At 34.0% G+C, this 18,357-nt stretch overlaps 1 protein-coding gene across 9 annotated transcripts in view; it reads right to left on the bottom strand.

Moving 5' to 3' along the window:
• Positions 1-1,519: 1,519 nt before the first annotated feature.
• Positions 1,520-18,357, bottom strand: part of LOC141455019 (uncharacterized) — a 150,941-nt gene continuing 134,103 nt past the window's right edge. For 4 of the 9 annotated variants that reach the window (XM_074129828.1, XM_074129825.1, XM_074129822.1 and 1 more), the window contains 9 exons: positions 8,602-8,743; positions 8,209-8,316; positions 7,701-8,026; positions 6,723-6,849; positions 6,399-6,641; positions 4,553-4,663; positions 4,331-4,469; positions 1,986-2,086; positions 1,520-1,849 (listed from right to left, as the gene is read on the bottom strand). In XM_074129828.1, coding sequence (XP_073985929.1) covers positions 1,695-1,849; positions 1,986-2,086; positions 4,331-4,469; positions 4,553-4,663; positions 6,399-6,641; positions 6,723-6,849; positions 7,701-8,026; positions 8,209-8,316; positions 8,602-8,626 — 1,335 coding nt within the window. In that variant the 5' untranslated portion in view covers positions 8,627-8,743 and the 3' untranslated portion in view covers positions 1,520-1,694. Of the gene's footprint in view, positions 1,850-1,985; positions 2,087-4,330; positions 4,470-4,552; positions 4,664-6,398; positions 6,642-6,722; positions 6,850-7,700; positions 8,027-8,208; positions 8,317-8,601; positions 8,744-12,372; positions 12,528-12,825; positions 13,036-18,357 lie in introns of those variants that run through there. The other 5 variants (XM_074129830.1, XM_074129827.1, XM_074129826.1 and 2 more) reach the window with 5 other exon arrangements.

Raw genomic sequence — 18,357 nt, 5'->3', positions numbered from 1 at the left:
ATAACAATCTGGAGAAGAAATAAAACTGGTTTGAATACAAAAAATATATTAAAAACTGTTAAGCATGGAGGAGGAAATATCTTGGTTTGGGGCTGTATGGCTTACTTTGGGGTGGGTAATTTAGAAGTTATTGAGGGCATAATAACAGCTCGGTCTTATTTGGAGGTGTTGCGAGGCAACTTGAAGGCAAGTGCTGTAAAATTAGGTTTGGAGAACGATTTTCATTTCCAGCAGGATAACCATCCAGAACATACGGCCAACATTACAAAAGAATGGCTTCTTTATAATGCCCCAAGAAGATTACTGAACCCACCTCAATCACCAGACCTGAACCCAATTGAAAATCTGTGGCATATTCTGGACAGGAAAGTCCGCCAGACCTCTATTACAAGTAAGGAGCACTTAAGACAAGTGTCAGTTAATTCCTGGAACAATTTATCAGATGAGGTGACAAGAAATTTAGTTGAATCAATGCCAAGGCGTTACAAGCCGTAATTGAAGCTAAAGGGATGCACACTAAATATTAAGGACAATGTTATGATTGGTTATGGGTAAACCAAATTATTTTTTGCAATGTTTAACTAGGTGTGCAAATACTTTTTTTGCAGTTTAAAATAACATTATGTTCTTTATACTTAATTTATTTGACTCTTTTGCATATTTTTATTTATCATCTTATAGTGCTTGATTTAAGAAGTTAAATAAACGTAATTTGGGTAAAAAAGCGAATTTTGTTTTATATGAAACCTTAAAATAACAGGGTGTGCAAATACTTTTTTTGCCTATTGTAAATGTATTGTGGGCTGATCTGCACATAAGAAAGTGATTTAAGTTATTCGTAGCTCTTATTTAAAGAGTTTAAATGTACGAACTCTTCCAGAATTAATTCTAGCAAAATGAAAGAAATGAGGTATAATAAAAGATATCGAAGAGATTTTCAGGTTGAAAATCAGCCGAAACATTCGTAAGTATGGATTTATCGTATATTGCAATCGTTCTGCACTTTTAGTTTTTTCGTACTTAATTTTTAATTAAAGCAATTAGCTACTCCACATACAATAAATATCTCTCTTACTTGATATCACCATGAAGGAGTTGCGAAAGGAAGCACCATTTTGCCCTCAGTTCAAAGTTCGCTAGATATCAAAGACAAATTTTTTTTTTTTACTATATTTAATATAATATACAATATACATTTGGTTAACAAAGTTTTATAAAAAATATAAATAATTTTTTATTTATACATAAAAATTTAGGTAAAAAAAAGATCAAAATTTAAAACGCGTGAACAAAACGTAACATTGCACGCTGTACAAGTCAGTCCTCAGTATCAAACACCCATTCACAGGTCACATTGTTTGACATATGTATGTATAACGAAAAATTATAAGAAACAAAAAAATATTAACTACTTTCTGATTCTAAGTTTCCTTTATTTTAAGAAACTTTTCCCCAATTTTATGGTTTGGTAATCAGTTGGTTCAAGCATTGTTTAATAATATTAAAAAAATACGAAATAAAAAGTACGATTTTAATGTTTTTGGCACATTTAATGTTACAAAATTTGGGACTTATCTATTATCAATTAAATTCAAATTTAAAGTATGAGATATCGTCACCAAGAGTTTTAGCGTGCCGGTTTTTTCTTGTATAAGTTTTCTTATTTAATACCATTTTTTTTACCACCACAATTATCACGACTTGTACTGAATCCTGCAATTTGCTTCATCAGCGCCGTCCGAACAGTCCTTGTTACCATCACAGATCTGTTGTAAAGTTATACATCGGCCATCAACGCAACGTAGTTCGCCCGCTGGACATGGCGAAGCGTGCGAATGCATTACCATTTCTGTAAGTAAGCAATCAGCTCGTTTTATAATGAAACAATGACATTGATAACTGAGAAGTGTTAATAGGATATGGATTTGAGGGCAAAGAAGTTAGATTCCTATAAAGAAAAAGCCACGATAACACAAGGAACCAACCTTCTTCTTGGTGGCAATTGATTTCATCAGATCCATCTTCACAATCTGCATTACCGTCACACCTCCATTCCAATGGTATGCAGCTGTCTTTGCTTTCACATCTGAAAAGTGGTCAAAGTAATAATATTTCTTATTCAAACATTTCTAGTTCTTTGATGACATTAAGTGCACAGAAAAATACTATCTTTCGAATATCCAAGTAACCATTATACAATGTTATCGTATAGTTGATGATAGGAGATTTAGAACTAGAAAATTTTCCATCTGTTATTATGTTGAAACTAAATTTCGAAGATAGATGAAAACATGAGTATGCCGCCGTAAAAAACCAAGGGGACAGCTTCCAAAGGATATTTAAATATCTATCGAACGATTTGTCATTAATTCTTTACATTACTAAGTTTACCTAATCCGGAGACTGAAATGGTATTGAGTTGTCCAAAACTACACCTCATTTATTATTTATTTGTATTGATTTATTACGTATTGAGGAGCCTAATATTACAAATTTGTTGGCGAAAATTAAAAATGGATTTCTACCATTAACCCTAAATTTTCATAACTCAAACGATTTTTAAACATATATAAACTTTTATCTAAAAACATATAAACAGTAAGTATTTTAACTAAAAGGTTAAGTCGAATAACTCAAGCGTGTTAAAAAGATTATACAAATTAGCCAATTACCACTAATACTCTTCAATTGATGTTTCTATGTCGCATAAGAGGAAATTGGATCAGTAAGTAGAATTGTGGAATGCTAATAATTATATTGAATAAAATAAAAACAAAAAGCATTAAGTAAAAGTAAATCACAATTAGTTAGTATGGATGTAAGAGAATATCCATGCTAGTTACATGATTTTACAGAATCAAGAGCATAATAAAGATAAATTAGAAGAATAATTTGGAATGAAGATATAAAATATGTCTACTTATTTATGAAGATGTAAAGTACATTTTATCATAATTTTAACAAAAAATTATTATGAATAAACTGGCCAGCATAAGGGTCTGTGACATCTACTGAATTCTGAAGAATATTAATGAAAAGTTAATGCAGTAAAATTACACAAACATCAATGAAGTATGAATGAAATGTTGGGTACTTGCTGATTTGTGCACCTTTCGTCGTTTGTTCAACCCTTATAATTAACTTTTAAAACTGTTTTAGTTTTTATTAAGGAGAAATATGTAAAGTGTATGAGAGTATCTACATAGTAAGTTACATTTATACTAATTTCAGTGGATGACTTTCATTAGTTATTTAAGACCAAATTTGTAAATTGAGTTTGTAAAAATATATTCACAATTTGGTTTGGCTAACGATAAATTTAAAGCAGTAGAACTAATGCATCAAAATTTAACGTAGAAGCTTGATTAAACTTGCGTAATCCACTTTAATTTGATGTAACTTTTTTAGTATCTACAGATTAAAATACCTTGGCCAATTTTCTTTTAATAATAAACATACCATCTAAGCAAAGTTGATAATTTGTTAAATTAACTTTAAAATTTTGTTTTAATCAACTATATTCTGCTAGACTGTAACTTTTTTTTTGTATTTTTCGTTAGAATTAAGTACAATGTAAGCTTTAAATAATTTACTTTACTTTTGGCTTTTAAAGTCTACATACATTTTAATAGTAAATAAAATTGTATATGAAATAAATACAACTTTTATGAAAAAGAGTTAAAATAAAGCTGAGAACGAAATTCATGAGACAGTAAGGTTAAGGATTGTACAGCCCAGCAAGTGGCGCTTCCAAGTGGGCATTGCTGAACTAATGAACTTGTAAAAATTAATGGAAATTAATAATAATGGGTTCGCGAATCCGTAAAACAACTTACATTAGTTATCTTTATTCACTAAAATAGATACATCCATGCATACCTACTTCTTTTTTAAAAAATGAAGTCCTCTTGTGAAAGATAAATAATGATTAGGTCAATTATGGCAACGCAATTGTGATCATCTGAACAAGACTTTTGTGAAACCCAATTTACGCTTTGAGTAAGTAGAACTCTAAAACCCACAAGATGAACTATAACCGAAGCCTGCACTTTGTTGGAATGAATGTTTATATATGTTCTTTTCCGAGATGTCAAAAACTTTATTATGGTTATTCTACGATTATAAAATTCTCTAAAATAAAATATCTAATCACAACACCTTGGAAAAAAGATTTTTGAAAATCAAGACACTTGGTAATAATAACATGTGATCAGAGAACTGTACCTAATCACAGGAAAACGATTAAAATTCCACGATATTACTGTTTTTGTCTATTCAATTTTATTCCGAAATATACGAAATTTTTTAACCACTTTACAATTTTACGTACGCATATTGATATTTGTTACAAGTTGTACAGTTGACTTCATCAATTCCATTCTTGCAATCCAGCACTCCGTTACACTTCCATCTTTTTGGTATACAACTGCCATCACCACAACTTGTTTCCTTGCTAAAACATTGATCTCCTAAAAAAATAAATAAATAATAAAAAATGTATTCATATAATTTTATTACAAATAAAATAAATAAATTTCGACAAAAAGATTACCTCTTGCTAAATTAATACATTCATCCTCAGAATCTGGATAGTTATCACATTTAAAGATTTGGGATAAATCTAGGATGTTGATGATAAAATCACTGCATTCTTCTGCAACAACTAATTACGAAAGATGGCTTTAAACAAATTATTTGGAAACTGTCATATTCAGAAATGTATTGATATCAAAGAAGTTAATAGACTTTTTTGTTCAGCTTATGTTAACTCATTCTAAGGGTACGTTCACAACGGAGCTGTGAGCATAGATGATAGCGGAGATGATAGCAGTGATGCATCAGCGCTTATAGAATAACCTAGTACATTCTTATGTGAGCGTGCACAACGAAGCTTCGACTAGTGACTCATACGCGCTGCTATAAACGAGCATAGGTGATAGAATTGAATTTTTCATTTTTCTGCTAGCTGAACTCCAGTATCGGAGCTTCAAAATGGACGTCGAAAAATTATTTAGTGCTGTCTTTACTCATTATTTTTGGTTATTATTTTATTATTTACTTTTAAACAATATTTTGTTTTTTAAATCGTGCTTACATTTATTTTCATGTGTATTTATTTGGTTTTTTTTCAATAAAATCATTACTTACCTAAGAGTAATCACTAGTTTTTCTTCTATGGTTATAGGATTTCCATGACAATTTTTCCAAAGTTTTCTTAATTTTGACCTTATTTTTTCTAAAATATAGTCGAATGTGGGTGAACCCATCCTCACATGTTCAAAAAAACGATCCGGATAATTTCTAAGTTCCTGATATAAATGGTGAAATTCGCCCAAAGTACTTCGTTTTTTATTTATGGGATGTACATGATATTTTCTAAAGCGTTTTTTCTTTAAAATATAACTTTTTGTTGCTGCTGAACATAAAAACTCTTCTTCACTTCTCGGACATGTTGCATGTATCACAGCTCCGTTGTGCACACTAATCAGCGATTATATTTTACTCTATCAGTTACCATCTCTGCTATCATCTATACTCACAGCTCCGTTGTAAACGTACCCTAAGTCTGTTATGGTAATAGACAGACAGGTTTTTGGCATTGTAAGCGCGATGGTTTGAAGTCCCAGTTAAAGATGACGTTTGTTTTTTATCATTCTCGCCTTATAGGAGGCATACGATAAAAATTCATAAAATTTAATGGAAAAGTTGTTCAAGATACGAGGGCAACTTATTACTAGTTAATTTCAAGATAGTCTTGAGTTAAAGAAGCGATAAGATGTGCCATATGTAACTTGAAAGTCTCCGAGGATATTTTCATAATTTTTGATACCTATTTTGAACATTTACAAGTTGAAACAGTGGGATGAAAAAAAAAAAAACGAATTTTTACGAATCAACACAATTTGGCACAGATGTGTTCTTTTTAAGATACGATAGGGATTCGTTCATCACGCTACGTGAGGAGGTTATGCTTAGTTGTGGTTACAGTCAGGTGACGGCCTTCCTGATCCTTGGTTTTTACTGATACTGATGATTAATTTTATAATTAATTGAACTGGATTCTGTCACCGCTTGTGTATAATAATATATATGTATTTTTCTTTCTTTCTTTGTCCTTGACCATAGAGATTGGTGTAAACCTTATTGTTGTCTTATGGCACGAATGTTAAGGATACAAGATTTCTTTCTTCAGTGCTCTTTCTCATTCTTTTCTCCTAATTCTGTCAGTCCGCTTTTATTCCTGATGTGCAATCGACGTGCAACCAGCAGAGTTCACAACATAGAAGTTAAATTTTACATTAAGCAATATTTCTACCAAAGGTGTTAGTAGAAAAAATTTTTTAGAATGACTTCTAGACCACCCAATTTTTAAATACAAAAATTATATAATAACAAACCTTTACAAGTATTTCGACAAGGTGGAGTAACCGAAGAACCCAAAGGTTGGCACTCTGGTTCCAGCAGGGTACATAGAAACTGTCTAGCTCTTTGACTACATCCTGAATCTAGGATCAGTTCAAAATATGGCATAGCTTCTCTTAAAGATTCCATAGTAGATATTCCTGGCAATGATGGTATCGAAGTAAGGTCCCACGGGATCACACCACGACACATAGGAAGTTGTGGGGAATGGCAATTACCTGTAAAATATGTAATAGAAATTGTAAAAGTCATCTCTATAAAATAAGAAATCATAAAATACAAATAAAATGGGTACTTACTGTCTGACTGATTCAACGGCGGAGTAGTGGAATGGTACGCTCCTTTCGGCTGCAGACTTGGAAGAGTGGGCGACACTGGAAGCGCTGTTGTGCTCATTCCCAAGTATTTACTCACGGATGGAAAAGACTGGAAATGTACTAATTATAGTTTTACGATGATTTTTTGAATTAGCATTTTCAGCTTAAGTTCTGTAAATAATGGCGCGATTAACATCCCAGTGAGCCGGACTCTCTCACTTACACTACAGGAGGTAGTAGACTAGCCACTGGTCCAAGAATCTGGGCCTCTGTGTGTGTATTTCAGCCTAATAACGTTCTCCTAATACTAGGCACTACACAACTGGGACCTAGGCACTACACAACTGGGACCTAGGCACTACACAACTGGGACCTAGGCACGTGTTCAACTGTTTTAAGTTAGTGAACCCAAAGACGAAATCCTCCACAGTCTTCAATTAATTATCACATATATTGTAGGCTTGCGTCTACATTCTGACATTTACGGGAACCACAATAAATTTTTTTAGGTCAATAATTAAACAGTGAAATTACCTTATCTGAAACAAATTCTGTGAAAAATTTTGGTTTTTAACCTGTTTTCCAGATTAACAACTTACAGCATTTTAACGCTGCTTCTGTCACTACCAGAGGAGATAATAAGCATCTAATCTAAACAAAACTCTTCCCAAGTTCTGAGAAACATTTTTACAGATTTCCGCTACTTTAGAAGTAGCTACGATACGAACCGATAGTGACGGAAAATCGTTCCCCCATCTGGATCAAATTTCCCATTTTATAAATCGCATAGATCTTTTCGTAACCTGTCTTATGTTTAAACTGAGCGGGTACTTTTCCTCACCTTTAACAAGCATTAAACTAAGCCAACTTTGATAAATGATGTTTAAACTGAGGGGGTACTTTTCCTCACCAAAACAAGCATTAAACTTAGCCAACTGTGATAAATGAACATTATACCACTACCTGGTATTCCCCGTATTTATGCCCATTTGGCACTCTCCTCATGTATCCAGTCTCTCCCAAACTGGTGAAATGTTTGATATTTAATCCTTCGGCTGGCTGCAGACTATCCTCGGAACTGTCACTGCTATTGCTACGACTGATTGGGGGTCGATTCTCATGGAAACTAGAAATCAATCTATCAATGAAGGATACTTCTTCACCCAGAGCAACGTCCGTACTGTTGTCGAATTCTTCATCTTCTTGATCGTCTCCAGTCTTCATGTCTTCCAGATCATTAACAATATTTGGTACTAGTGATGGTTCTTCATGAGAAATGAGATCTGCTTAATTACAAACAAAAAGTATTAGAAAAACAAAAACCTAAATGTTGTTTAGTAGCACAAGGAAATGGTCTTGGAGACCAATCTCCTTTACAGCCTCATTAAACCAGATAAAATATCAATGAAGCCTTCAAGAAAGGGCAAAAGTTTTCAAAATGCTTAGAAATTTGAAAAACAAAACAAACCTGGAGATTTAGTATGGCTGGAATGTGTTTCGAGATCGAATAACAGCCCTTCTTCAATGGAGGATATATTTTTATTCAACATTTCCATAGTTCTATCCTGGCTCACCCCTGGTATAAAAAAAAAAATTGAATGAATATTTTTGAGAAAATAAGATCCTAAACAATGGTTGCATCGATGAAAACAGCCATCGTTGGCTCAACAGAAGAACAACCACCCGTAGAGTTACATCTTCCTTTCATAACACAAGCATTGAGAAAGACACAAATTAGTCTCGCAACGTTTGGCAATGCGTTAAAACGATTTCTCAAGTTCAACAGAGTTTAAAAATAAACTCAACAACAATTTAATAATTACTAATTAAAGAATAGATATTTTCTTTAAATTATACCTACATATTATAGTATAAATTGTGGCCATTAACAATATTAACAGGATTACTGGAATAATGGCCCATCTTAGTACTCTCCAGGATAATAAGGGTCGTTCTGGTAGTTGAGGAGTTTCTGTTTTGTATATTGCATCGGTGCGTGTTCTCTGCAACAGAAAGACAACAAACATTAATCATTTATAAACAGTTAAGGAATGCTAAAACTAATATTAAAGCATTTAGCTATAGTAGTGTTCAACAGAATAACCTATATTAACAAATTATGACCTACAGGAGGTCGGGAATCAACTGACATGCAAAAAAAAAAAAAAAAGAATCGATGAGGGGTCAGTATACTGTAGAAGTTTGCCAATCAAAAAATAAGGTGCCCAGATTGTGGGACTCGAAGCAGAAAGTTCATACTTGATATCTCGAATCACCGGATCTGGCAACAGAAGAAGCAAACCAAAAGTACCTCACACTGAAAAGAGTTTTCAATATTTTGAAGGAGGGAATTTATCAGAAAACAGCCACTACGCAACAATTGCATTCATGTTAATCTAGAACTTTAATCTGAACTCGCTTCTCAGAAAAATGCTTCTATGTTGACTACTGTATCGGTCTTCGGAGACCAAAGTAAGTTGAAAAGCGTTGATTATTTTCTAATCTTGCCTTACTTGTGGAAGTCATGTCTCAATAATGCAATATCTCACTAATGCATCCAACTAAAAAACACTTACTTTAGAAAACCCAATAAAATATCCTTTTTAATTAATAGTATTCTTGGCTTTAGATCTCCGCAAACCTTTCTTTGCATTAATAATCATGTCCTAACATGTTCAAAACAGGTTTACTCACTTTTTCCCAGCCAAAAGGGCCAGATAGGAAGAAGATATGCCGAGGCTGCTACTGAGGAAAACATTAAGCAGGGAAGCTCTAACAATAAAGTAACCAAAGTTACAGTGTTACTGTCCAGGAAAACCTGGATTTATGCCGGTCTTGTTTTAAAACAGCTCATTTATTATTTCTATTCAACTAAAAAATTTACAAATAAAGAGATCAATTACGTCATGATTATTATAGTGAAAAATTTCATTTATAAGTGAACCGTATCCAGTCGTTGATATGAATGCAGTTTTTTTGTAACAATCGAAAAAGAAAAATGTCTATCGACTCCTACACGAAACACTAAGAAAAAAAGAGAGAATAATTACAGAAAACAAAATGGAACAAATTACTTATGAATACTTGACTTGTAAATGTCATGAAATATAAAACTGAAGAATCAATTAGCATTTGAATGATTTAATTACAATTGTTGAATAGATATAAATTACAATGATATCGTGTGAGTTGTATGTACTATAATTATTTTATTTTTTTCATTTGTTAGCTATTTCGTTTTTATTTATTGAGTTGTTTACTTAACTATCTAGGTTTGCTGAAACAATCGTAGAGAGATTTATGTAAATTCACACGATAATAATTCTTAGATTTCTGTTTCATCATTGATAAATGCGACTCTCAAGAGTTTATTGATGTAATAACTGCAACATTCAGCACTTACGTATTCGACTTGAATGTGCACCGCTTTTATCTACGAAATAAATATGTTTCTATTAGAAAGGTCATATTTGACTATTAACAAAACTTACCATATAATCTAGGGTATTGTTTGTAAGTATTCATGGTAAGTAGGTAAATATTTTCCAGCAAACCAATGCAATTTATGTCTGATATACGTCAAATACACCGGCCTAACTTAAACTGCCAACAAAACCAAATTGGTCTATGTCCCGCTTACTTGGCAACAGATCTTCGAAAAAAATGGATATAACGTTTCCCACGTTTAATGGTGGACCAAAAATTAATAATTTTGAGAATTTGAAAAATTGGATTAAGAAGGAGTGAGACTTTTCACTTGTAATTTGTTAAGTTTGTTTTTGTTTTTTGAGAGTGGAAATATAGCGTCATTATAAGTAGAGTAGCGATTTATTCACCACTTGTTAATCCATTAAATGATTAAGTACTGGAAACTGTTAGAAGAAAATAGATTTTCCAGTAGCGAAAAGATTTCGAAACGGGTCCATCTATCTATAAAAGATCTATCATTTGTATTTTACTCTTTCTTTATCTCAAAATAATGATCTGGAACTGTTTAGAAGGTATCGTCCAGCCAGTGTATCGTATCATTTTGTCCTGGTTATTTGAAAGAATCGATAAGTTTTAATTATTATAAGCTGAACGCTTTACGCAAAATTTATAATATCTAATCCAGCTGCTAGTCATCAGATTTTGTCTCCCTTGCAGCTTGTTACAGCTAAAACTGTCCGGCGATGGACAGTACTGTCTGTAACGTGAGAAAAACTGTCTGGAGGCCGACAGTACACTAAGGCTGGAAACATAGTGGAGCGGCGGGCAAAGCGGCGATGATAGCGAAGAGCAAAGCGGCGAAATCAAACACAAGTAAACATATGGGACCGCGCATAGTGGCGAGCAAAGCGAAGATAGAGCAACGCTATCTCTAGAGAGTAGAGCGAAGCGTTATGACATGTTTGATTTCTTCGCTCTCATCGCGCTCAATTTGTAAAGGTTATTTTTCAAAGGTTATGGATATTGATACATTTATTGGTTTAGTTTGTTTAAAGAAACCTCTGTGGGGCCATAGTATTTGTGAAGCTACAATAGTTTTTAATAATTAATAGTTTAAATTAATTAACAATTAGTAGTTAATGGAGAATTCAGGTAATTTTTGCTACATTTAATTTGGTTCTCAATCCCTTAATGTTAACTTTCATCTAAATACTAGGCAAAATTAAATTACATTTTCACGTCCTACTACTTCTGATTAGGACGAATTCTCCAATCCTTCTTCTGTAGCGTCGTACTACTCCAGTTTTTCAGATGAACAACATTAATTTACGACAAATCATGGTGTAGTGATTTAATAAAATTATTGTGTTTTTTTAATTGACTAATTTCTTTTTATCTGCATTCATTTCTATTTTATTTTTATTTATTTTGATTTTCTTATCTTAAAGTAACTTCTAGGATTAATGGGGTTACACAGATTTGTATTTAGTAAATAACCTACATAGTTAATTTTTCTATATTGTGCCTAACTCATGTTATGAGCTGTATTACTCAAAAACAATAAAATTTGATTTTGATTAATGGGGTTACACTGGGCTAGTATGTAATCAAATGTTGATATAGACATTCGAAAATACGCATGAAACTTGCCAGGATGCTCCCGAAGTTGTTGGTACAAGTGATGAAATTCACCAAGTTCATTTCTAGACTTATTTATGTCATGTACACTGCAGCTCCTACTACTAAGCTGTTGCAAATACCAAAGTTTCAACGAAGAATTTTCATATAAAAATAGTTCCTCCATCTTGTTTCGTCGAAAGGAGAAACGCGTCTAAACTCGTCACTATGTGCATGCGAATCTTTGCTCGCTGCTCGTCGCTCTCTTTGATTTGAAGTAGCTATCATCGCCGCTTTGCTCGCCGCGCCACTATGTTTCCAGCCTAAGAAAAAAGCTCCGGGCGCCAATAACCTCAGATATTGACTCGCTTAAAAAAACAAACAAAAACATATCCGAGGAACAGTTTACCTACAGAAGGCAGAGCAATTAGTCGGACCAAAATCAGCAACGATATCCGCGCTACATGGAGAAGAAAAATATCTTTCAGGCCTCAAGTATTCAATATAATGCAAGCACTGTTATACATTTAATTTGACCATTATATTAATTTGGCAACTAATTCGCTATTATTTTTCAGTTACTTACGTGCATATAGTGAAGGCGTTACATTCCATTTTAAACCCTAATCTCGAAATCGTACTGGTTCGAGAAACAAAGAATAATATGGTAAATCTAATTATAAAGGCACCTTGACATGAAATTTCACTTTGTTGCAGTAGTTGTAGACATCTGCTGAAGAATGACCATCCCGGGAAACAAATAGTAATATCCATAATTAACAAAATGACAGGTTAATAACCAAATGCCAGACGGTCTGTTTGCAAAGACGGCCTACACAAAAACCTTCCAGTTAGGTTATAGGTACGAAGGTTAGGAATGAGAGAAATGAATTGTGTCAATGTAATTCAGCATCGTTAATGTAAAACGGAAACATGAGTACATATTTAAAATATTAGGTAAGTGGTTTAAAATTGGCGAGAAGGTGTAAGGCGAAAAAAAGTAATATTGATTATAAAAAGAACCTGTATAAGCTTATACCAGACAAAAGTCCTTGGAGCATCACGCTAGCCACGATCAGATACTGCGGATCTATGCAGGATGTCCTGCGTAAATCAGTTATCCTTATTTTTTTTGTTTCTTCTACCCAGATTCACCTTTCTTCTCATATTTAAAGACGACCTATTGCCTAGGGGTCTCCATAGACTTGTCCCTGCCTCCAATTCGGCCCTGACATTATCCTAGCTGTAATTCTTCTTCTCTCAACTTCATCTCCAGTGAAAGGGACTCTTACACGATTTTATAACCTCCAACACGACATAACCTTATCTCTACCCGCAGATGCCAACATAATCAACAAATAAACAAAAAAATTCAAAATTTTCTATTATACCTTCTTCTTACTGTTTGTGAGATTTTATGTTGAATTACATCATTCACAAAAATGATACTCCCCATAAAATGGCTACCTAAACTATTAACTTTTACACGTAGCAAAATTAAAAAAAACACAGATCTCTTCATAATACATTCCTTTTGTCATTGGAGTGGCCTTCAACTTTTTCTTTTTGCAAATATTAAAAACAAATTAGTGTCTGGAAGATAGATATGGAATATGGATGCGTGAATTAAAGTAGCTTGATCGTAACCATTAGCCTTACTGATGCTGCGGCAAGCAATTTGTCAAAATCATGACTTAGGTATCCAACAGTTTAGGAGATAAACCTTGAATGAGAAAAGGTTAAAATTTTCTTGGAACAATTATTAATTCTTAAAAAATAATAATAATGTAACATTAATAGAAAAATTATTTAAAAAAAAAGCAAAACATTAGGTTTGGTCGTACTGCTGGTAACCTTGAATAAAATTAAAAGTACCCAAACTTCCAAATATTCCTAGAGATTACAATGTAACAATTAAGGGAACACAATAAATGATATCGCTAACATGAACACAACCCAATTGTGCCAAAAATGATATTACTTATGAAAAATATATTACTATCATGAAGACAATTATAAATATAGAAAACAAACCATCGTAAAAAATACTACACTTATGTATGTACAAGTTGTAAAAGTAATGCTTAATTGCAGATCGGCTTTGTTAATATTAGAGTATAATACATTTTCTAAATATTGCCGACCTATTTTTTAAAATTCCCAAAAGAACATTCAATGAGAGAAGAGATATGTACTTTAAATTATCTATATTTATGATTGTTGTTCATTCTTTTTGGTGACTGATTCATAGTTTCAATAGGATGAAAAAAGTAATTGCCCTTTTCAGTCGTGATACATTTATTCTGCCGAGCTTTCGACCTAGGGTGACTAGGTCCATCTTCAGGGCTAGTTTATAAAGTAATATTTTAAAGGTTGGTGTGTCTTCTGTCTTGTCAGTCCGTGAACTGAACAGCACACTCAGTCCATGAACAGACAAGACAGAAGACACACCAACCCTGTAATGTTGTAAAATATTACTTTGTACGAGAGTCGTTTGAAAAGTCCGTGCAAAGTCAGAGAGATAGCACTACTGGCGCGTATCGAGGTTATGTTTAGTTAGTAGCATCTCTTGGAAGAACACACACACCAAGTTTCAGCCAGATCGGTCTATTTCTTTGTGTTTGGCATTCGTTTGAATCGAGGAAGTCGAGTGATTTTCAAAAAATGGACGAAAAAGAATTTCGTGTGTTGATTAAACACTACTTTATGAAAGGCAAAACGCCTCAGGAGACTAAAGAGAAGCTTGATAAACATTATGGTGACTCTGCACCTTCGATTAGAACAGTTTATAAGTGGTTTCAAAATTTTCGGAGTGGCCATATGGGCACAAGTGACGCTGAACGTTCTGCACCGCCCTGTTGAGGTTACTACACCAGAAATCATTGATTCTCCTATTCTCCAGACTTGGCTCCCTCGGAGTACTATTTGTTCCCCAATATGAAGAAATGACTGGCGGGAAAAAGATTTTATTCAAACGAGGAGGTGATTGCAGAAACGAATGGCTATTTTTCAGACTTGGACAAATCCTATTATTCGGAAGGGATCAACAAACTAGAGCAGCGTTGGACGAAATGTATAAGCCTAAAAGGAGACTATGTTGAAAAATAAAAAAGGTTTACCCCAAAAAATTAAGTAGTAAATTTTTGCACGGACTTTTCAAACGACCCTCGTAAACTAGCCCTGAAGATGACCTAGTCCCTAGGTCGAAAGCTCAGCAGAATAAATGTATCACGACTGAAATGGCAATTATTTTTTCATCCTACATTTATGATCTTTGAATTCACAGCATAGAACCCTACTATACTTAGAACAACCTTTTTTCCTTCATGCCGTTAACTTCTTAATGAATTTTACTGAAGAACAGTAGCAGATTCCTCCCTATACGCAAAAGAGAAGTATATTTAATTAATTTTGCACACAATTAGAGGAGAAGATATATCTCCCTCAACCAGGCTTTCCTAGAAAACGCAAGCATGAGCTGGTCCAAGGAAATCGGGGCCAACCACACGCTGGACCAGTCTATCCTTACTGGTGTGCTCTAGGAAGAACATGAAGCGGCAAACGGAGATAACCTCTCATCTAGGTGCCAATATACTCACTACTCCGTTCCAAACCTCCCTGAAGAAGTGTCTAGAACATTTTTCCTCATGCAGTTGGCAATTTTTGGTCAAAAAATTGCCGCAATTGGTTTTTAAAACAAAAAGTTGTAAAAGTTCTAGTTTGAATTGAATTAAAATTGTAAGTAATTGAAGTAAGAGAAATGTGTTCAACCAAAAAAACAAAATGGCAATAAACCTGAGTAGACTGGTGATTTAAAATAAGACAACATAAAATATAAAACGATTTGTGAATCACAATGAGTGTTTACAACATTCTAAGAATAGTTCAAATTATCTGTTTACCAATTTTGGTTAGAAAGAAACAACTCGATTTAATGACTCCTTTACGGTCTAATAATTAATCTAATCTATTAGGGATTACAAAATGCACTATTCACACTCTCTAATAAATCGATTGTTTTTTTATCTTTGGTCGGAATAGTTTCATTAGGAAATGTAAACAGCTGACTAAGGACTGTAACAGTCGGTAAGGTGTTTGTACTTTACTCTCAGTTTCGCATATTCGTCAGTATCTCAATAGTTCCTCAAATGTGAGATTAATTTTTATTCAATTTATTTTAGGATTTTTAAAAGAATATAATAAAAAAAATTGAATAATACCTTAAGTATCTTGAATCGAAGAAATAGCGGGATACCCTAAGGACAAAAAACTTTAGATAATCTGTTTGGAACTCTGGTTTGGTAAGGCAGACTAGTCTTGAAAACTCGACTTCCAAAGTTTTAGGCCGGATGTGGCCCCTCATTATAATGAGTGTGCTGTGTGGTATCTGAGTAGAGAATGAACCAAATGGAGGTTACACTTTGTTGTGGTTAAAATCAGCTGATTTTAACGCTGGCCTTCATGATTGTATTTTTATTATGTGGTTATTTTGTGGTTATTTGTGTCTTGTCTTTTGTAATTAATTAAGGTTGCATCTTTGACTTGATGCCATCTTTATTTCTTTCATTTTCCATATAGGACTTGTGGTTGAAGCTGTGGTGTGAAAAGCTTGATTAGATTGTGCGGAAGGTCGGCTCCCATTTAGGGAATATACTAACCATTGTTTCCTGTCCAGTCCTCCGTCCAAAGTCCACCACACATTGCTAGAAGCAGGAAACTAGGGAAACATGGCGATCCAGTCTACCAGTTTTTTTTTCCAGACCGCGGCGACCTTGGGAAGAGAATCCATTACGCCCTGTTCAAGGACCAGGAATGAGCGCCTGTTATCAGCTAAACAGTTCCATTACCTAGTGGCATGTGGCTTCATCAGACTCGACAACAACCAGCACACAGATTAATGAGTGTAACTACAATTTTCTCTCTATAATTCATCTCTCTAGCGTCATTTTTTTTTGCTGCGAAATCATCAAAAATTAATCAAGAAGACAGTGGCATCAGCCGCCATTACTGTCACGAGATTGCGATTACAACCCAGCATAAGGTACGGATTGGCTAAATCTCTAGAGTATTGGACTTAAACTTGGGGATCCCGGGTACGTATCAACCTGCAGGCTCTTAATTTTTTTTTTCTCCCTAGCAGCTTCTTATTGTAAGAGAATGTATCTTAGAGAACATTGTCCGGAGGCTGGCAGTGCTCTGAAAAAAAAGGCCCAGGCACCAATAGCCTTAGATGTTGACTGGAGAAAGATGTTTTGAGAATGTTTGGCCAACAAAAAAAGTCGGGTGTATCCTCCCACGTAGATCGCACTTCTCTCAAGAAGCACACCTGAGCATCATATCAGTCACTGATGAGCGAAAACATGAACAACAAATGGAGTTAAACGGAAAATCCTCCGATCAATTTTCCCAGAAAAAAGCGTTTCAAACTAACACAGCCATCGTAAGATTTTCTTTTTCGAGAAATTTACGAATACTCGATAAACTCCTTTTGTCGAGGACGCACTTAACCAAATTCTTTAAAGAAAATCACGTTTTCCTTGTCCAAAGAAAAACTTAAGGCACGTATTTATGGTGAAAAATCAATTTTATAACATTTTAAATTGTTCCCAAAAAATTACTTCCTGTAATCCAACTACAAAATAAGATTTATGCGGCTCATAAACAAAACACATTTTGTAGTTGTTTTTATAACACTTCTCTTTCTTTTGTAGAATTATCCAGTGAACTATTGCAAAAACCTTGGACGCGATTATCAGCTAGAGATAACCTTAGTGGAGGTATTACACTTCCAGGACCCCAGTGGACTGTCTGCAATACTACACACACACGCTCTCTCGGGTATGTCCATACATTGCACATGACCACTATGTGTATGTGTGTGTGAGCGTGGTCTTATCAGTCACTGCTATCAATCAGTTTCTATCTTCCCGCAAACATAACGATCACGTGTCAAATTATGCCATTTTAAACTCGCTTATCAATCCAGCATTATACTCTAAGGCCTAAATAACAATTTTTTTATATATATATTATTATTAACAAACTTGTTTATTTCAGTGATAGTAACATCTGATTGAATTCCCGCTGTAGCAATGTGTTTGCTTTCATCTAAAGAGCGTTGATTAGACTTCATTATTGCTAAATAAAAGCTCACTTTTTTCGGAAAATTTTTTGATCGGATTCGTATTTTCATCCATGATCAGAGATTGAGTTATCTGTTTTGTGAAGAGTTTTTGCTTTCATCTTAAAGTATCAGCCAATTGTTGCTACACTTATTCATATAGGTTGAATTTTGGGTATGGAACCAAGCTAAAAACAAAGTCAGAATCAAGGAACAAGACAATCTTGGCCTTAAGTCAGTGCCACATTATCAGCTAATATGTGACTCATTCTTTCCCATCCCTAGAACTTTTTAAAAAATAAGTTCGTCGTTTTCACTAACCCTTACTCCACTAAAAGGTACTAGAACAGGGAGATTTCCCTGAAAAGATCTGTTTTGAAGTCCCTATACTCTGAAAAAGAGGGCGCCACGGTAGCCGAGCGGTTAGAGGCGAGACCTGCAAAGCTAATA

Source organism: Rhodnius prolixus, unplaced genomic scaffold (genome assembly GCF_049639745.1).
Source record: "Rhodnius prolixus isolate KJV_2025 unplaced genomic scaffold, Rpr scaffold_15, whole genome shotgun sequence".
Lineage (NCBI taxonomy): Eukaryota > Metazoa > Arthropoda > Insecta > Hemiptera > Reduviidae > Rhodnius > Rhodnius prolixus.
This window is presented reverse-complemented; position numbering and strand designations above follow the sequence as displayed.